The sequence below is a fragment of the Berghia stephanieae genome, chromosome 6 (genome assembly GCF_034508935.2).
Source record: "Berghia stephanieae isolate SIO BIC M18660-M18661 chromosome 6, UCSD_Bste_1.3, whole genome shotgun sequence".
Classification (NCBI taxonomy): Eukaryota; Metazoa; Mollusca; class Gastropoda; order Nudibranchia; family Aeolidiidae; genus Berghia; species Berghia stephanieae.
Genome location: NC_088365.1, coordinates 34,856,198 through 34,878,258, shown reverse-complemented (window position 1 = coordinate 34,878,258; position 22,061 = coordinate 34,856,198). Strand labels below are relative to the sequence as shown.

Sequence of the window (22,061 nt, the reverse complement as noted above, 5' to 3'; positions counted from 1 at the left end):
CATGTGACTTTCTCCAGCTGCCGGAGAGAGTAAATTAAATGAAGCATTGGTTGAAGCGCGTTGAGCAATGTTGCACTGTGGAAATGTACCTTGTAGATAATATGTTTGTCATTTTATTAAGACAGGATAATATTCTTTTACAATACCCCCCCCCCCCTCTCTCTCTCTCTCTCTCTCTCTCTCTCTCTCACTCTCTCCCCCTCTCTCTCCTCACTCTCTCCCCTTTCTCTCTCCTCTTCTCTCCTCTCTCCTCTCTCTCCCTTCCTTTCTTCCCCTCCTCCCCTCTCTCTACTCTCCCTTTCTCTTTCTCCCTCCTCCCCGCTCTCTCTCTGTCTCGCTTTCTCTATTCACTCTCTCCCTCTTCCTCTCTCTCTCTCTCTCTCTCTCTCTCTCTTACTCCCTTCTCTCCTTTCTCTCTCTTGCTCCTTTCCCCCCTCTCTCTATCTCTCTCCCCTTCTTTCTCTCTTTCTCTCCTCTCCTTTTTTCTCTCTCCAGGGTGTCCAGGTTAGAAGTGAGAAAATGATAAAAGTCGTCAACACAGAGGATGTCAATCTTGTAATTTCATTCAAGAAAAAAGTCATTTAATAAATCAGCAAATACACGGGGAATGAATTTTGTCATATTCGCTGTTGTCACAATAACTCGTTTGTATATTATAATGTTGCCAGGCTGTTTTACAGCGGTTCATGGGCGCCGGAAAGTGTTCAGAGATCGGGTAGACCGTCATGGCATTGTAGTGTAAAGCATTCGAAGTCGATGCCCATGATACTTTGTTATGTTATACATAACTGTTAAAGGATCCATTCAGCTATTGTTTTGTAACTAGAACGCCAGTGATATGCGTGGATTGTTAGTGATAAAAAAAAAGGGAAACAGGACACGATATCATGTGTTGTTAACAGCATTACGTAGTCAGATAAAAAAAACAAACCCCATTCATTTCAGCTCATGGCTTGTTGGTTATAAATGATGATTAATTGTCATAGAACAGCGCTGTGAGATTATGTACTAACATTGAAAAAGCTTGGCCTTATTTTTTTTTCTTCTTTTCTTTTTCTTTTTCTTTCTTTCTTTCTTTCTTTCTTTTTTTTTTTTAAATTAAAGATATTGGTTAAAGATGACTTTCTGACTCGACGTTCAATTCTGTGGCCCCATGCATGATCACGATAACACACTATATAATTAATGCAGCGGAAGAAATCAAACTATAAAGTTTCATGGAAGGTAATAATTGAGTACCAGTTGTGATATGTCGAAATGCAACATTCTTTTTTTTTTTTAGACAGATAGAATGAAGTTGGAAGTCATTCAGGTCTTTGTTATTGATTTTTGCCATCCATGTTTATGAGTAATTCTCACTAAACCGTATTAACCACACTATAAAAGTCCATGGTTACACATAGTTTTGTGTATTGGTCCGTTATACTTCCGGATGGCAATGTTGTGAGTTTCTTAGCCAAGCATACACTATCTATTAACTAGCTAAACTTGAAAAAAAATAGAGAAAAATGGTGGTAAGTAGATAGGTAGCTTAGAATGTAGTGGGGTAGATAAATAGTAAGGTAGATAAGGAGATGTAAAGACGAACGATTCTAACTTCCCATTTCATCCCAACCCCACTCAATCACTGGTGACTGGCTTCGTTAACGCTTGTTTGTGTTTTGGTCTGGTGTCGATAGATTATTGTTTGTGCTATTTATCATCATTATCGTGTGTTGTGAGTGCCGAGTGTGAATGAAGTGATCTATATTGGCGTTCTTTACACTTCTTGTTCTCTTTGACAACATATCGATTCCCCTCTCTTTCTTTTATCTATCTATCCATCCATCCATCCGTCTCTCTCTCTCTCTCTCTCTCTCTCTCTCTCTCTCTCTCTCTATCTATCTATCTATCTATCTATCTATCTATCTATCTATCTATCTACCCCCCCCCCCCTCCATATAAAAATAAACATTCTCAAAACAAATCAATTATTTTTAAAATCCTTAATAAAAATATTATATTATTCGCTTGTTACTTAAAAACAGGGCTTCCTGCATCCGTCAAATCACTTTGATCATGTCCAGAGTTGCTTGATTTTCAATAATTATTTGCTATTAGTGGCCGTTCTTCCAATCCAACCCAAGATCGCTATCACTAATCAACGTTTGTCTTTGTCCCCAGTCACCGTGATGGTTTGAGGTGTCACATCGAATTCCCGTCTCTCACTCCTCTCTCTCTCTCTCTCTCTCTCTCTCTCTCTCTCTCTCTCTCTCTCTCTCTCTCTTTCTCTCTTCTTCTCTCTCTCTATATATATATATATATATTATATATATATATATATATCGATGGGGTTCCTAATCTCCCATAGTAGACGGGGAGGTACTTACTGTGTCTTCTAACCCCCTATATCTGTTTTTCAACTTGCTTTCTGTCTTTGTCTTGGAATGAGATTGCTTGGTTTTGTTCTGGCCCTTGCCGGATACCCTGGCTGAGTGGGATACAGTTAAATGTATAGTTTGTTTTGGGAGATGACATTTTTTCCTTGTAAATCATCTCTCTGTTATGCAATGTATTATGTTCTGTTTACATATTATATATGATTTGTAAATATTTGAGTGTATCCCTCTTAGTAGGGACCTCTGCTTGTGTCTGAATGAGACTTTTAGGTGATCTCAAACTAAGTACTTTGATAGTGTGCTCTTGGAATCTACATCTGTTTTCTCTTTGAATCAATTCCCCTTTGTCTTTCTTTTCTTGGGTGTACTTTAATTGTAATTCTAGAACTTTTGACTATCCCATATTCTTCCTTTTTTACTGGCTCTGATATGATCTAACTGTGTTGCAAGCGTAGTAAAACCATTAAAAACAAACAATCTATCTGTCTATCTATCTATTTATTTATGTATTTATCTATCTATCTATCTATCTATCTATCTATCTATCTATCTATCTATCTATCTATCTATCTATCTATCTATTCATCTATCTATTTCTTACTCTCTTTGTTCCTTCCTCCCCGCCCTCAATATAACTCTCGTTTACATATGCGCACTTTATTCACGTCCTTCCCCACTATTTTCCCCCCCCACAATCTTTCCCTCTCCCTTTTTCTGTTTTCTTCTTTTTTCCTCCCGCCATTCATCCGCTCTTCTTCACGCGATTTTTACTCACTTTCCTTTCTGATTCCCTCTCCTCCTCTCCCCCTTTTCTTTCCAACTATTTTCTGTTTTTACCCCCCCCCCCCTCTCTCTCTCTCTCTCTCTCTCTCTCTCTCTCTCCCTCTCTCTCTCTTTCCGGTTCCCTCCTGAATCCCTCGCAACTCACACCATCTCTCTCTCTCTCTCTCTCTCTCTCTCTCTCTCTCTCTCTCTCTCTCTCTTTCCGGTTCCCTCCTGAATCCCTCGCAACTCACACCATCTCTCTCTCTCTCTCTCTCTCTCTCTCTCTCTCTCTCTCTTGTTTCCAATTTTGAAAATTAACAATAAATTCTGTTAAGAATTAAGTGTTATATTATGATAGCCTGGCTACTCTCGGTGCGTATCTTCTGTCAAGCCATCGATCCTCCCCACCTCAGAGTGCACATTGCCATAATAACAACAATCGGTCCCCGTAGCCTTCGAAAGGCACGCGCCTTGTAAGCTTTCTATTACTTTGCTTTGCAGTATTTTATGTTATAAAAAAAAAAACAAGAGAGAGAGAGAGAGAGAGAGAGAGAGAGAGAGAGAGAGAGAGGGGGGGGGGGGGGGAGGCCAATTTTCCAAGTTGTGAGTGAAACGAGCCTCGGCACAAACCAATTAAATTTGTATACCTCATCCATTGTTGATGACTTCTCCAGAGCTTAAGTACGCGTCCCTCTCCCTCTTGTCCCCCCCTTAAGTACGTGCCCCTCTCATGCCTCTTGCCCCCTCTCCCAATCCACCACAAGTAATTTAATCATGTAATTTTTTTTTTTTTTTTTTACCTTTTCGCAAACATTACTGGGCCCAAGGTGTGATCAGTTCATTAATAAAACTAATAATTGTGACATTTATTTGTTTTTCCGTTGAGAAGGACTTTAATTCTCACAAAATTCTCTCCTAACCCTGCCCTACTCTGGAAAGACCCGCGAGGTCACAGGTTTGTGGGTTTTTGCCAAGATGAGGGTCATTCAAATCGATCGATATTTGTATGAGTTTTCTAGCCAACTTTTAAAGTACGTCTCTTTCCAGAGTAAGGCAGTTAACAGGTTAAAGACTTTTAACTTTAAGCTCACAGTTCTGGGTGCTTGTTACGATTGTTTTGGCAGGTAGAATTTGGGGAGTACAAAAATTAAGCAGTTGCTCGTCGTATGCCATACGGCCAGCGGCGTGGCGTATTGACGGCATATGGTGGTGCCATGATTAGAAGAAGAAAAAAATGTCTAAAACAGTGAACGCGATTAAGAGGAGAGAGCACATGTTAAAACTCTCTTTTTTGGAAAGGTAGTAGGAGGGTCGATGGTTTCTACGAGTGGACAAAACTCACAAAAACAAATAATTCATGAAAACAACAAGCCACAACACTGAGATACAAATCCCGTGTGAAAAGATCTTTGTAATCATTCTTTGTCCACCATTTAAAGGATTGGATTTGGTAGATAATGCAATCAATATGTGATAAAAGTAAATCAAAAGAGAAAAAAAAACTATGACAGAAATTACTTACTTTTAGTACTTGTAAAGAAAATCTGCACGGCGATATTTCATCTCTGCAAATCTTTTTATAATTTGTTTATTGAAATCTTGAATGGCATCTATTTCAGCTTTGTGAATTGACAGAATCATTAACGAATTTAACCGCTCCTGTTTCATCGAATTTCGCAAGAAATTTTTCACTCTTCTAAGGGTGCTAAAACAACGTTCAATACGATGGAAGTGGTTAAGGTCACTATAGCCTATAGATGTCCATGATTTGTCAGTGTTTATTGTATCTGTAAAAAGTAGACAATAAAAACAAAAGAAACGTTTTTTTTCTAAACCAACTGTGAGCCATTCATGTCACTGAAAAAGAGCGTTTTCGAGATTTCCACACCTGTGTTAATTCAAAATCAGTTGGTTGGTGAGGAACTAGTCTTTTTATTTCTAATTTGTCATCTAGTGTCGATCTCCAAAACGGTCGGTGAAGTAAAGAGTCAATTTGATTCATTGCAATTCATTGCTTAACAAAACAAAACTTCAAAGTATATCTCAAATAATGGAAATCAGTGGAATACGATTAATGATTGCACAAATAAAAGGTAGAATCAGATCTCAAAGATCACAGAGAAAAAATCACTCCACTTAAGTACTTAAGAAATCAAAACACACACCAAAGTATAACTGTTGACAATCTTCACTTTCTTTCTCTGACTGACACAAATACACGCGCACAAACACACACACACACACACAAATAAACACTCATACACACGTAACCATCAACGGCACTACAAGCAAGAAAAATGTTGGTAAATTCGTCCACAATGCTTGGTTGCAAAGAATTACTTTATTCAATAATCGTGAAAAAGAGGTGGTGGTGGGGGGGGGGGGGGGGGAATTTTGATGTCATATTTTAAAGTTTTATGTTGTTTTTCTTTGCTGCTTACAAATAAACTTGACAATGATCAGTGTTTTTGACAGTTAATGTAATAATTTGGATGGCCGAAGTTACCCTAATTATGACGTAAATGGTGCAACATTGGCGCATCCCCCCAGTCCAACGGTGGAGCTCTCAGATCCTGGCACAAGTCGAGGGGTTTTCCGCTATTTGAAGATAGTATCATTCGACCCAGTTTCTCGCTCAATCAGCTGTAGCGATACTAAAGGATAGAGCATTAACTGGAGCTTGGATTGCTTTGCACCACGGTGTTGATTTTGTCACTAATTCGCGCAGTGATGTCACCAACACAGGAGTCGGCGCAGTGCGTGAATCGGAATCTTGAATAGAGCGGAGACTAAAAAGGCAGTATGTTGGCGAGTTGGCGAAAGACGGTGGAGTTAAAATTTCTGTTTTATTTTTAATTAAATTATGCTGTTAATGGTTTTTAAAAGATTGGTGCGGTGCCTGGCACCATTCGATCCAATGGCCCCACGCCACTGCATACGACACTCGTTAGTTGTTGCTAATGAACACGTGAAATCAGAAGTTTGACATAAACAGCCCTTTCATACCTCAAGCTCCTTTGGACATAATAATATTATATGATACGAGTTGCTAAAAATTCCAGTCGCATAGAAAAAGTTACTCGTCATTAGCTGCTCGCCACTGATGATGTGTAGGCTTAAAATTGAACCATACCATATAATTTGATCAAAAGGTTGGGAAAAGTGTCCAACAAAAATGAATATAACAGCTTCTTAGAAGAGCAAAATACCAAACCCGGAATGTTTCGGGCTCAAAACCCTTCTCCAGCCAACAACAACAACAACAAAAAACACAATGAAAACATAAATACATTCTTAAAAAAAACAGATCGACGGCAGAGAGATGTTCAGCAAAGCCTTCGGATCCCAAGAAGGGTTTTGAGCCCGAAACGTTCCGTGTTGGTGTTTTTTCTTCTTTACTTTTTTTGAAGCTGTTATATTCATTTTTGTTTTTATTACTACAATTAAATAGTGGCTGTCCCGGCTTGTAGATAAGTGAACACTGTCACCCGGCTTGTAGATAAGTGTCAGAAAGTTTTTAAAACATTTTCTTTTAAAAAGTATAATAACCAGATATTGAAATGCACATATACATTGAACGCCGTAGTATGTTTACTGGCCGGAAAAAATATGAGTTAATTATGAGGACATTCAAACCAGTTCCCTCCCATGAGATGCACCAATTGCCTGGTGGAGGTAAACAACTGATCCTTATTGTTTATTGTTTACCGAGACATAAGGCCATGGAGCCAGAGATTAACCTGATTAAACGGACACTAGCAATTGCTTGCTATGCTTTGGATAAAACTCTTGTCCTCATACAATTTCCAATCGATCTCTGTACCCCATAACGAGGCTAGAACGCTTCTTTAGGTTGAATTTGGATTGATTTTCAAATCGCTGCCGTTCTCTTTGAATCCGTTGGATTACACCTTTATGAACTATTTTGGCCTAGAGTACGTGTGGTGGGGCCCGTGCATTCACACATGGTGATGATAGAGGCGCCCACGATTTTCCTATTACTCCATATTATACCGATAGATAAAGATGGCACCTAACTTGTCAAAAAGTCATAAACCCAAAACTTTGAAGTCTCGGGTTTAATTAATGCTTTCGATGGCTCAAATTTAAAGAGTTAAGTGTTGAAAACATGGATGTCATTTTAATATGCTTTGTGGCCAAAGTGGAAAGGCAATTTAAAAATGTACGGCTGAACTTGGCTCGTTTACATAGGAACCATCTTTTGTCCTCTCTCTCTCTCTCTCTCTCTCTCTCTCTCTCTCTCTCTCTCTCTCTCTCTCTCTCTCTCTCTCCCTCTCCCTCTCCCTTCTCTCTGAAGTATGTACATACCTTTAGGCTCTGTGACTCCTTTCTATGACGTCGAAAGCCTAGTGGTGGTGCAGCGTCTGGTCTGTCTTGTGTTGTAGCTATGTCGAACAATAGGGACTGTGGCAGTTTTAGAAATGCGACCATGACTTAAATACCCAGCGCCGTCGTTAATATATATATATATATTTTATATATATATATATATATATATATATATATATATATATATATATATATATAAATAAATGAAATGCAGACAGTGGTTTAAAGAATCCTTCGCTACGTCAAACGGGGTATTTTAACAATACACTACTGCCTCCTTGAGGATCAAGTGAAGTATAATTATTGTGAAGGGAATCGAGCATGGCGAAACTCTGGGACTGTGCTAGATAAGTGCAATAGTCATTTATTTATATTCTTTTTTTTTTTGTGGGGAACATCAGAAGAGTGCTTGTATTCCGACCATCGATATCCCCAATTACATTTGTATGCCATTTCATAGTTATTTGATTAGATAATCTCAGGGGAATTTACAGGGGAAACATACTTCACTACAAAGGTGAATAGGTAGAGGTCGATAAGGAAAATGACTCGGGAAGTCCATTTTCACACCACTGAAATGCTCCCATATCTCCAAATAGTGATGATGGTGATGACGACGACACGACGACGACGGTGTATTTCCTATTCAATTTTCTTCCTTTTTACAGGCGCTTATATGACCTATATGTGTTGCATGCAAGCGCCGTATAACCCTTAAAAAAAACAAAAACAAAACAAAACAAAAAAACAAAAACAAAAACAAATAAACAAAAAAAAAACAAACAAACAAAAAAAACAAAAAAACAAACAAAAAACAAAAACAAATAAACAAAATAAAAAACGAAACAAAACAGATGATGATGATGATTTTTCTTCTTCTTCTTCTTCTTCTTCTTCTTCTTCTTCTTCTTCTTCTTCTTCTTCTTCTTCTTCTTCTTCTTCTTCTTCTTCTTCTTCTTCTCTTCTTCTTCTTCTTCTTCTTCTTCTTCTTCTCTTCTTCTTCTTCTTCTTCTTCTTCTTCTTCTTCTTCTTCTTCTTCTTCTTCTTCTTCTTCTTCTTCTTCTTCTTCTTCTTCTTCTTCTTCTTCTTCTTCTTCTTCTTATTATTATTATTATTATTATTATTATTATTATTGCGATCGTATTGTGACGTTATTTTTCGAGGAGTTTATTATAGGCTACGAGCGAGCAATTCTGAACCAATAACCGATATCAACTTCATTATAATATTTTTCAGATTCCCAGAGAAGAATGAATGCATTTCGCTAAATTCTCTCATATAGACTAAAACATTATAAGTTTGTCTCAATTTTGGTGGAGAGGAAAGTGACAGAATACAATAGAGAATAAAAATTTCGCGGCGGCGATGGGGTTCGAACCCGCGACCTTACTGGTACGACAACTCCGCCTGGTCAGGGAAAGCGTGACTCTACTGTATGAGTTATCCACCACTTTTTTAAAAAGTGGTTTTTATGTCTATCTTGAGCCGCTCTCCACTCACTTTTCTGAATTTTGGTGGAGCAAATATCGAGCACTCCATCCGTTCCGAGTACAATAGTTGGAAGCAGAGTGAAATGTGAAATTGGAGCCGTAGACACACTGAGACAAATTAAGGATGCGTGGCCTATAGCTACCCTCCCTCACAACTCCCCGATGATCAAAGTCCATCTGGGTAGGGATCCTGACCTCCCATAGTGGGCAGGGAGGTACATGCTGTGTCTTCTATCCCCCCATACCCGTTTTCCAATTGTTTCCTGTCATTGTCTTGGAATGAGATTACTTAGTTTTGTCCTGATCCTTGCCGGAGTTCATTGGCTGGGAGGGAAACAGTCGAATGCATAGTTATAGTTTTGGGAGATGATATTTTTTTCCTTGTAAATCATCTCTCTGTTATGCATTGTAATATGTTTAGTTTACATATTATATTATATGAGTGGTAAACATTTGAGTGTATTCCTCTTAGTTTGGACCTGTGCTCGTGTCTGGATGAGACTTTTAGGTGATCTCAAACTAAGTACTTTGACGGTGTGCTCTTGGAATCTACATCTGTTCCCTATTTGAACCAATTCCCCTTTGTCTTACCTTTTCTTTTGTGCTTTAATTGTAATTCTAGAACTTTTTACTATCCCATTTTCTTCCTTTTTACTGGTGCTGATCTGACCTTAATGTGTTGCAAGCGCCGTAAAACCCTTAAAAACAAAACAACAAACATCAAAGTCCATCAACTGGGAAGACGTACTTTGTTGTTCCACAAACAACTAGAATATAGAAACAGTGACAGCTTGAAGTGCCCCTAGACAGCGGTTAAAGAGGATTCCCGACGAATCATCATCATCATTTTTATTATTGTTGTTGTTGTTGTTGTTGTGGCTGTAGTTGATGATTTTGTAGTTCATATTAATATAACAATTGTTTCTAAATTCCCATATTGTCTGGTGTAGTCAAGATGAAAAAAAAAGTCATCTAGCCATCCATGAGGCAGACCCGCCAATTCTTACTAATTTATCGGAAAATTTCTGATGTAATTTGTTTTTCTGGTTGATGAAGAGTTTGTTTCTATTCCATCATCATCATCATCATCATCATCATCATCATCATCATCATCATCATCATCATCATCATCGTCGTCTCGTCCTCGCTTTCATCAACATCATATCCCAGATTTACCGGGTAATAATTTTACGTAAGTTTGTTTTTTGAGACGGGGTCCCGATAGCTCAACTGGAAGAGCACCCGCTTCCAAAACAAACGGCCCAGTGTTAATCCCGATTAAGATTTTTTTCTTCTGATCTTTTCCGCCCCCCCCCCCCACCACGCCAACGTTTAACCAGCAGTGATTTGGTAGCAGGTCTGTTAGATGACCTAGCGGAAAGTACTTTACGATAGACTAGTGTTCTATCCAAAAGTTCAAAGCAATTGCTATAGAAACTCGGATAACTCCAGTTCCATGAGTCTCATAGCTCTGAATTACTATTTTCTTTTCTTTTGAAAGTTGGCAAGCTTGCAGGTGTCATTATTGGAGCATTGTTAGTTTTTACATGAGAAGTCTGTATATTATATCTTCACTGTGGACCAATTCAACTGCCGTACTTTGTCCATCATTAATAATTATCGTATTATCTCTATTTACCCCACCGATGTTATTAACAGCAAGCCTGATAAGTTGCTCAACTGCTTCCAACTCAGTACCATTACATATCAAAATGAAATATTAAAAAAAAAAATGAACATATAAAATGGCCGAGATGGAGATATAGAATAAGAATACTAAAAAGGCACCTCGGTTTTTGTGATGTAATACGTGTCGTGTTCTGTGGCCTTCGTAAACAAAAGGTCTGGTACTGACCAAAAATTACGTCACAAAAGAAGACGGTGATCACCAAACGAAATTAAAAAGTGAGTTGTTGTAAGAAGTGTTCAAAGAAATAAATGATTTCAATGGTTGAATTACTGATTACCCTTTTCCCGCGATCTTCGTCTTCTTTTATGACGCATTTTTTTTTTTTTTTGGTTAGCATCAGACTTTTAGTTAAAGAAGGCTACGAGTGTACTGACACGTATTCTGTAGTACTCTGAAAGACAAACAAACAAAAAAATACAAACAAAAAAAAAAAATACAAAAACAAAAAAACAAAAACAAAACAAACAAAACAACACAACACATTAAAAAAATTGACCAGTAAACTCGTCCTTCCAATATCGATCCATTAAAATGGCCCTCATCTGACAAAAACTCTCAAATCTGGGACATCACTAAAGTCTTCACAGAAGTCCCAGGTCTGAGAGTTTTTGACAAGATGAGGATAGTTTTAATTGATCGATATTTGAAGGACTATTTTTCTGGTCAAAAATATTAAAATGCCTTTTTTTTATATTTTTTTTTTTTTTAGAGTAGGCAGTGTTAGGTCGGAGTATGGAAATGTTTTTGGCTAAAAATGGCTTAAAGGCGCACTTACTAGTTTGTGCCAGCTTGGCTGCTACTGCATTATTGAAATATTATTCTAAACATCTAGCAATGGTAATTGATTGACCCATACAGTGCGATTCGAAGTAACAATAATGTCTGGCTTATGGTGCTCCAACATGTTCACATTACTCTATTAGATGAAATATATTTTTAAAATCTGGGCTTTTTTTTTACTGCGCATTATTCCCTAATTGTACTCACAATGGTGTTTACAGTAACACTACTGAACAAAGATAACACTGTTACCGCCCAGATACCAATTTCACATCTGAGTAAAGTGAGAAGGACTCAACTTTGCGCACAGACTTCGAGCATTTTCCAAGAACATTGCAGTTTTTAGGGATAATACAGTTTTTATCGCATTTTATTAAGATTCCTCGTGAGAAAATGTGTTATATCAGGTAGCATCTCCCTTCCCCTCCTTTTCTCTCTGTCTCTATCTCTCTCTCTCTCTCTCTCTCTCTCTCTCTCTCTCCCTTTCCTTTCTGCTCTCTCTCTCTCTCTCTCTCTCTCTCTCTGTCTCTCTCTCTCTTCTCTGTTCTCTCTCTCTCTCTCTCTCTCTCTCCTCTCTCTCTCTCTCTCTCTCTCTCCCTCTCTCTCTCTCTCTCTCTCTCTCTCTCTCTCTTCCTCTTCCCCTACCCCCTATCTCTCTCTAACACAGACACACTTACACACCTGGATATTTATGGATAATTCATTTCTTATTACTGTTCATACCTCTGTCTAATCAACCTTGTTAAAACAACACATTATCTCTTTTACAGAAACACAGGGAGATGCTGAGGGATTTGGAAACACGTATTCAATCTGGGGCCCGAGTTGGGGCCTCATCTCCAGGGGCTGCTGCATCAGAATCATCTATAAGTGAAGTCAATAGTTTGAGGGAGGTGAGCTAATGCTTTATTTTTAGTTATTTACTATTTCTAATGGCCATGTCTAAATTACTATTGTTAAAGGTATGCATAGGAATGACTAAAGAAATAAAAAGAAATTTCAACGCATTTGAAAATGCGACAGAAAATTGCTTATAGTGCCATTCACAGAACATTCTAAATGAATGGAGATGTACTGGAAGAGGTAGCGGCCAGAGCCGGAAGGCAGGAACCCCTCTTGTCTACAGGAAAGAGAAGGAAGTTCTCTTGGTTTGGCCACACTGTGCGTTTTTGAAGGAAACTGCAAGACAGTGATGCAGGGTACAATGGAAGGACGAAGGAAAAGAAGGCAAAGGAAGATGTGGATAGACAATATCAAAATATGGACAGGTCTCAGGTTGAAAAAAAACAAATGAGCAAGGCCTTAACAGAGATGAATAGTGAGAATGGGTTAAGGCCTCATCTCACATGTCCCCCTGGTAGCCATCCTTTTAGGGAATAAGTGAGTGAGTGAGTGATAGGAAAGAAAAACCATTAACAATATTAGACGATATTGAAAAAAATAAAAGTGAAAAGGGTTCTTTCTAACAGGGGTACTTTGACATTATCATTAAAACACTTATTTATTCTTAGAACAAACTTGAAACTGTTAAAAGTTTTCCTTGTGTGATTGGTTTGCTAGGTCTAATATAAAATGTGGCAGAAAGGTTCTTTTCACTAGACTTATGATTTCTTCAGGCGTAGCAAGCAATGGTTACTGGTATTTCACACTACTGAAACTAGGATTAATATTGGCTCCTTGATAGATCGGAAGGACTAGTAATAAAGTGTTGAGTAATGTCATATTTTTACCTTATCAATATATTGCTGTATTTTTTTTCCTCTCTTCAGGAGCGGGAGGCACAATGTCGGGAATTACTAATCTTGAAAAGGACAGTGGAGGAATTGGAGATTCGTATTGACAGCCAAAAACAGACTTTAGAGGCACGGGATGAGAGCATCAAGAAACTTCTGGAGATGCTCAGCAACAAAGGGGCCAATGTAACCAAGGTAAAATTGATTATGATTCATTTATTTGTACTCAGAGCCTATGGGCAAATTATTTTATTATACCACCATTTACCAAATATGAGCAGAGGACAATCCCTAGTCAAGTCCTTTTTTCAGCTATTTTAATTACTTTATTAGATGTTAAGTAATAATAGATTTTAGTTATGTGAAGCAGACTTAGCATAGTAAAGACCATGGAAATACAATACATTATGAGTTTACATTATATGTTACAATGAGTGATAATAAGTTTATTTTTTACAGCTTTTATGCATCACTTTTATGTAGCACTCATTTTTTCTCAAGCCCCGCTGGAGCTGGCAGTTATAAAAAAGAAAAAAGGTAAACACAACCTTGGTGTAGTCTGCCTCTTTGAGTGGAAGAAGTTAAGGACCAAAACACTGGTTCGAGGGGGTCTTTCTGTTTAAGAGTTTCTAGTTGTTGTGTTATGCTCTATGTATTGTGTATCAGGTTGAGGAGGACAGACATGTGATGGAAAACCTTCGTACCAAGTTGAAAGAGGAGGAACAGAAGAAGAGGCATCTGGAAGATGAGATAAGAGACAAGGATACTCAAATCATTCAACTTAATCTGGTAAGAAGTTTGAAAAAGAAAATTTAAAGTTAAAAGAACAAGGAAAAAATTTGAATTGAAAAAAACAAAACAAAAACAAATACAGCCTGAAATTATTTTCCTTTCTTATATTTCCCTATTCTTATTTTAGAATATATGCATACTTTTTTAAATTTTGGTCTCAATTTATTCTTGTTGGCACCTAATTATTATCCAAGTGGAAAACATTTTATTTGTAAATATTCATAATCAGCAACAAGTAATTTTCTTTTTCTTCTTCTTAGGACAGTTTTGTTTTTTGACTTTTCTTGAAAAGTAAGCTTTAAATAAAAATAATAGAGTTGATACACCACAATTTTGTTATATTTGTAGGAGGTGAGTCAGATCAGGGAAGGCCAATCAGAGGGCAGTGTCTATGCAGGTGGTGATCATTTACTTCGAGCCAAATTGGAGGCCAAGGTAAGTTTGGATTTTCTCATTCCTTTTTGTTACTGTGCCAAATAATTTGTCTCTCTTATTACTATAATCACAAGTCATTGAAATGAACAACACTCATGTCGTCTTTGTTGCATCATCATCATTATCATATCTTTATCATCATAGTCGTCTTCATTATTGTTTTCATCAATGCAGAATCTTGAAATTTGAACATTTTGAAATAAAAATCATAGTCCATGTGGGAATATATTTAACTTTATGAAGCACATAAAACATGGTAAAAATTATTTTAGTGTGTATAATTTGAAAAAAAATAATGATTTTTTTCTCTCTAGGACTCGCGCATAACCAGTCTTGAAAATGAGGTCCAACAGCTAGAGGACAGACTGCTGCGGGCCAAAGAGGACAGTGCTGGAATCCCATCCCCATCCTCTTCATCATCCTCACAATCAAGTGCCAGAGATGCCTCTGCCTCTCATAGAGACTTAGCTAGTGCCAAGGAAAAATTACTCAGGGTCGAGGTAATATTGGCTCTATGAAGTATGTCATAGGTATCAAATATAGGATGAAATTACTGACAACAGAATTGAATCCCTATGAAGAACAGAAAGTGGAAAAAGTAGTCTCTTGATCAGAGTCATATGGCACATTGAGTTGAAGTTTATCCTGGTTTCTGTATTGTCAAATAGACAGTAATTGCATGCTACCTTTTTTACAGAATACTAGTCTATTTCAAAGAACGATCCACCAGATCAAACACGTCCATCTACCCAATCACTGCTTTGCGGATAGAGAGTTGGAAAAAAATCTCGACCAGTCCCTTTGCTTGTAAGGCAAAGGCTCCATCATTGAGCTATTAGGACTTTCAGACATACATGAAATTAGGTATTGATAAATTCCTGAATAATATGAAGGTTTCATTGATAGGTGGACATGATAAAGTACTTTTATCTTTAAGACTTCAATTTAATTTTTAAAAGTCTGATGGATTTGATTGTAGATTAATAATTTTAATTTTGTGATATCACATGCAGATTCAAGCTTTAAAGAGTGATGCCAGCAAGAAAGATGCTGAGATGGAGGGCTTGAGGTTGAAGTTGGAAGCATCTGAACGACAACAGACGGAGAGGGGTGGATATGTGTCAGTGTTAAAGGACCAGATTGTCTCCAAAGAGAATCAAGTCACCATGCTGCAGGCTGATGTAAGTGTGAGATAATCATTTACAATGTCTACCGACACACCACTGATAGGAATAACAAATTTATTTATCATCAAGTTTGTTTTTTATTCCCCTGGGGCAAATTTGTTTTTTCCCCTTCACATTTGAATTATACCAGTATATCCATTGACTATCTGTGAAATCATTTTTATACTACTTACACTATGTTGATATGTTTTCAGATTGGAAAATGAAATACATGTCTATTCTGGAACGGAAAATAAAAATGGAATACATATCTATTCTGAAAAGCTACCCAATAAATGTTGGGGGAATAATTTGACAGTGAATAAACCTTCACTGGTTCTGGGCAGTTTATTACATCACATATGAAAGCCAACTCTGCTCTAATCATAATGTGCCATTATGCTAACCATCTGTTTTAGAGCATTTTGTGTTGTTTTTTTTTTGTGTGTGTTTGTTTTTGTAGTTTCAATTACAGTTGATGATAGAGTCCCTCTGATCGTGGACATCGGAAATGTCAGGTTTTCCTTGCCTTTCTTCCAATTTGAGATCCTGCATTTTTGGATACATACATCCATACATACATACATACATATATACATACATACATACATACATACATACATACATACATACATACATACATACATACATACATACCTACCTACCTACCTACCTACCTACCTACCTACCTACCTACCTACCTACCTACATACATACATACATACATACATACATACATATACACACACACATGCACACACACACACACGCACACACATACACACATACATACATACATACATACATACATACATACATACATACATACATACATACATACATACATACATACATACATACATGCATACATGCACACATGCACACATACACACATACACATACATACATACATACATACATACATACATACATACATACATACATACATACATTAGGCTAAAACCGTGCAAATTCGGGTTGAAAGCATGAAAATTTGCATACAGGTTGCTAAGACCCATAGAAAAAACATCTGATATAGAACCACTCTGGTAATGAACCATAACGTATCGGTTTAAGGCCTTAGATTTTACCTATTACAGCTATATTAAACAAGGGAAATAACTGCGTAAAAAAATATATTTTCTTCATACTCATTGTATGAGGGAAAATTAGGCTAAAACCGTGCACATTGGGGTTTTAATCCTGAAAATTGGCATATAGGTAGCTATGACCCGTATAAATAACACCTGATATAGAACCACTCTGGCAATTGATCATAACAGTGTGTTTTTAGCACTTTTATTTTTTCCTATATAGCATTACTTATCCGAGGAAATAACTACGACAATACAATGTGCGTTCTAAAACTTTAAATACACCGGTAACCATTTACGGTTATTTCGTGTTGTAACTAGTGGATAAAAGCGGGAGAGGGGGGAGAGGGGGTGAGCGGGAGAGAGAGAGAGAGAGAGAGAGAGAGAGAGAGAGAGAGAGAGAGAGAGAGAGAGAGAGAGAGAGAATTTTACTCATTATTGTACTAACCTAACTAGTAGATAAAATAGGGAGAGGGGGGGGGGGGGGGGGGGGGGGGACAGGGAGTGAGCGGGAGAGACGGAGAGGAAGAGAGACACAGAGAGAAAGAGAGAGAGAGAGAGAGAGAGAGAATTTTACTCATTACTGCACTGACCTCACCCCCCCCCCCCCAACACACACACACACACACACACACACACACACACACACACACACACACACACACACCCGCATCTACACAAGTCCGTGCAAGGCAAACCGGACCTTAAACACTTGCATCGGATGCCGACATTCTCTCATCATTTGATGAGTTTTTGGGACACGTTTGACAATTCTGGAAATTAGCTCCACAGTGGTTCATGTCGATCGTCACATTTGTTGAGGGTTCTCTTCTATAAAAGATATAATGTTAGCAAAAGCTCGACTTCTTTCAAGAACTGTGACATCATGATTATCATCAGCAGTGACATCTTTTCAATCTTGTTTTTTTTAAAGTATCGTGCATGACAAATTTTATGGTATAGGGCGGTAGTGTGCCTCCTGAGCGACTAAATCTCATCCGGCAATAAATGACAACATGTCAGAATCTTTTATAGATAACGCTATTTCACGAATATTTTCTTCCATATCTGTTGTTATTACAGAATGTACTCCCGATTCCATGTTTTTACAAAAAAGCACGTTTGTTTATTATAGCCAATCTCTAATTTTGAACGTTGTCTCATTATTCTCGTGGGTTGCGAAATATATTCATTCGGTGACTCCTCCAAGTCAAATGACGAAGTTTGGAATTATTGTAGGGCAATTCTTTTAGATTTCTTTAATTCTAATCGCCTAATTTTGTCGGCATTAAATTTTACACGACAATACTTATGCCATTTAGCATCAGTTTGTTTTAAGCTTTCAATAATCTCATTTCTTTCTGATGAATTAAAAAAATAGATACATCCAACTTGTTTTCGTCACAAACCAAAGAATTGAATTGTGTTAAATCTTCAAGAAGAGTTGCATAGCCTTGCCCTTTGTCATACCTCCTCGACCTAAAGGGTCATTATAAACGGTCTGTGTCATCTTGTTGGTATATCAAACACCTGTCCCAGTCTCTGGGAGCAGTTCTTTTTGCTATTGTATGTGTATCTGAAATCATGCAAACGCATTCCTTTATTAGGCATATGCAATATTCTTTCATAATCTCTCTCTCTCTCTCTCTCTCTCTCTCTCTCTCTCTCTCTCTCTCTCTCTCTCTCTCTCCTCTCTCTCTCTCTTCTCTCTCTCTCTCTCTCTCTCTCTCTCTCTCTCTCTCTCTCTCTCTCTCTCTTTCTTTCGTTCTTTCTGTTAAAGACCCATCATCAGCAGGCAAATGTGTGCAGTGCCTTACATAAGGACACAACACTACAAATAGAACATTCTCCCATTGTCCCTTTGCGATAAATAACGTAAAGTAAATAACTTGCCACAATACAGCATCATAGTGGTTGATGATGATGATAATGATGATAATTATAGCAATGTAAGTGGTATGCTGACTCTTTACTGTCATCAAGTTTGACCGAAATAGGTTTTAACTCACGTAAAATGATTATAGCAGTATTTTTGGAAAGAAAAGAAAACAGGAGGAGGGGAAATGAGCACTGTCCTTTGTCAACACCGGTTATCGGCATCTATTATTGAGATGTGTTCTGCTAGTCTACCACTCTGCTCGTCTACCGTCTGCCCGTCCGTTTTAGAGTAATTGATTATACTTATTAAATCAGATGCAGAAAAAATCTCATAATTTTATAGAATATTGCTCGCTAGACGTCCTTTAAAACAAGTGAAATTGAAAATTATTTACGATTTAATAATTTGTATGGGTCGTGAATCGAAAGTAAAGGGAAAGGAAAACATCCGCTTCGACGCTAAAAATAGTCACCAATGGGAATCCAAAGGATGACGTAAAACAACCTTTGGTCGGCTTGCCTCGAATGTTTACACAATAACAATGAAAGAAATTATTGTCGTCCATTTCAAAATTTTCTAATCTTAAAAACCTTGTATCTCACAACTAATACTGATCTCTCAGAGTGGTTCTATATCATAAATCATAGGGTTTTTCATACTCTACAACATATGTAATTTTCACGCTTTCAACCCTGTTTGCACAATTCAAGGGTTTTTTGGACCTAATTCCCCCTACTATACATACATACATACATACATACATACATACATACATACATACATACATACATACATACATACATACATACATACATACATACATACATACATACATACATACAACATACATACATACATACATACATACATACATACATACATACATACATACATACATACATACATACATACATACATACATACATACATACATACATATCAAAATTGTTTATTTCAGGAAATATACATGATAATGTAACAAGGGTAACATATTCATTGACATAATACCATTTCCTAAAATAATGTACAATGTATAGATCTGGAGTATTAATTTGAACAGTGAAGTTTCAGACTCTGCCACAGAATGTCCCAGAGGTAATAATGATATTAGTGTTGATGACGACGATAATGATGATGATGATGACTCCGATGACGATGATGAAGATGTAATAAGGCGATAGGTCGCCAGTCGTCGGCGTTGTCCTTGTTCCCATTCTTTTTTTGTACCAGTGTTATGATACTGTGTTTCCAGTCTGGGGGGACTTTTTGATATTTTAAACAGGTGTTAAAGATGGCCGTAAAAATTGGTGCCAGTTTGTTTATATTTTGTTTTATATATTTATAGGTGACACCGTCTGCCCCGGGTGACTTTTCATTAGGTAATTTTTTAACACAGCTTGTGAGTTTGTCGATTGTAAACTCACTTGTTGATGGTGTCCATGCGGGAGGGGGGATAGTGACATCATCGGACCTCATCATACATACATACATACATACATACATACATACATACATACACACATACATACAAACATACAAACATATACACACACACATACACACACCTACCTACCTATCCACACACACATACACACACCTACCTACCTCTCCACACACACATACCTACCTACCTACCTCCCTCACACACGCACGCGCACACACACACACACACACACACACACACACACACACAGATTTCAATTTCGTTAATTATGTCATTTGTATGGTTTGTACTCATCAGATTGAAGGTTTGCAAGAAAGAGTCAAGAGCAAAGAGAAAATGGTAGAGGGAAAAAGCAAAGAGTTGTTGACTACCCAGTCAGAGAAAAGGAGGGCAGACATTGAAGTGCTAGAACTAAAAGACCAGCTGGAGATCAAAGCCAACAGGGTTAATACGTTACAGAGAAAAGTGAGCTTTTACTTAAAATATCAAATTACTCCAGATTCAAATATAAGATGTTTAAAAAAAAAAAAATTTCCTTTTCCATCAAATTTGTTTTGCCAACATGGGAAATGAATCTTTATAATTTTATATCTTAATGGAATATTGTATAGCTGATGAATAAATAATTTACATTCATATAGCAATTTTCGATGGTTTCAACTTGCTCAGTAGATCCAAATTTCCATTTTTTACAGTGCATGTTGCCTGTAATGCACCCATTTTTGTTTGTTCTGGTGCTCCATCACCGCTCAATCAAGTACTTACCTAGACCCAAGCTAAATGAGAAAATGTATATTCAGTGTCTTATCCAAGGACACAATGCTGGCATTCTTACTGATTGCAACTTATCCAACTCTCCATCATTGGTGCTGTGATGTGGTTCTAGATAACAAAATATTTTCTAAAGTTATGGCCTCTTTACCTACTTAGCACGTAACTTTTTGAATATAAAATTTTTCTGCCTGGCTGTGAGTAAGAAAGCAGGAGCAAATGTTAAACCTTGATTGGTGGAGGTAATTGGAAGTTTGCCATAATCAGACTTATTATAGGCCACTAACTCAATTTGATTCCATGTGTAGCTGCCCTTCGCTCCCTCTTTACACTGTGATGGGGTGATTCTTTTTTCTTTAAATATAATAACCTGGTATGATTGATCTAATAGAGTTTATTCACCAACTGATTCAAGGATTTGTCTCTTTAATTTGTTTGCAGGGCAAGAGCACAGCTACTTAGCTATAAATTTTATTTTTTACATATTTCCACTTTTATCGTCAGATTGAGGGCCTTGAAGATACAATCCGCGAGAAAGAAGACCAACTGTCCCAGGCCCGTATTCGTCTAACTTCCACATTCACAGAGTCATCCACATCATCCCTTGAGTCCGGAGTCATTGCAGACAAAGATAGACAGATAGAGAGGTAAGGCAATGACCTTACCCATTATCACTTAAACAAGCGACCAATACCATACCTAGATATCTATTTGTGATGCTATTTGAGATTAGTGACTGGGCTAAAATGAATAAACTGCAGTCACTGATGGTGTAATAATTAAGATGATTAAATCTATTCTCTTTTGAATTTATTGTTTATAAGGTAAAGGAAAGCAAAAAAAAAAAAAAAAAAAAAAGTAAAAAAAGTTATATTCTCCAGATTAAAAGAGCAGAGAGAGCAAACAGAGAAAGAGCACCAAGAAGAAATAGATCTGTATGTCAAGTCTTCACAGGACTTAAAGGGAAGGCTGGATGCTTTACAGAAAGACCTAAACTCTAAACAAACAGAGGTGAGTTATGAGATTACTCGACTTTATCGTTCCTCATATTGTGAAAAAGCTTGAAAGAGCAGATAATCAAATATAAATTACTTCATGTGTATGTACTAGCAAACTTTGTTGAACTACTGTACCGACTCTGGATAACTTACTCTGGAAACAAATGTTGTTCAAATTGTTGGAATGAAAACCTATGAGCTGGGGTTTTATTTTTGGTCAAATAAAAAAAAAAAAGAAGTGTCCTACAATCATTGAACTAGACTTTACCCTAATTTCTGTACAGTTATACAGACAG

At 37.3% G+C, this 22,061-nt stretch overlaps 1 protein-coding gene across 1 annotated transcript in view; it reads left to right on the top strand.

Annotated features, from left to right (window-relative positions):
• The window catches only part of LOC144974937 (ELKS/Rab6-interacting/CAST family member 1-like), a 66,913-nt gene that overhangs the window by 22,890 nt on the left and 21,962 nt on the right, over positions 1-22,061 (top strand). Inside the window, exons 3-11 of the mRNA XM_078918468.1 lie at positions 12,224-12,346; positions 13,223-13,381; positions 13,853-13,975; positions 14,327-14,413; positions 14,728-14,913; positions 15,427-15,594; positions 20,294-20,461; positions 21,272-21,414; positions 21,649-21,778. Coding sequence (XP_078774594.1) covers positions 12,224-12,346; positions 13,223-13,381; positions 13,853-13,975; positions 14,327-14,413; positions 14,728-14,913; positions 15,427-15,594; positions 20,294-20,461; positions 21,272-21,414; positions 21,649-21,778 — 1,287 coding nt within the window. The remainder of the gene's footprint in view (positions 1-12,223; positions 12,347-13,222; positions 13,382-13,852; positions 13,976-14,326; positions 14,414-14,727; positions 14,914-15,426; positions 15,595-20,293; positions 20,462-21,271; positions 21,415-21,648; positions 21,779-22,061) is intronic.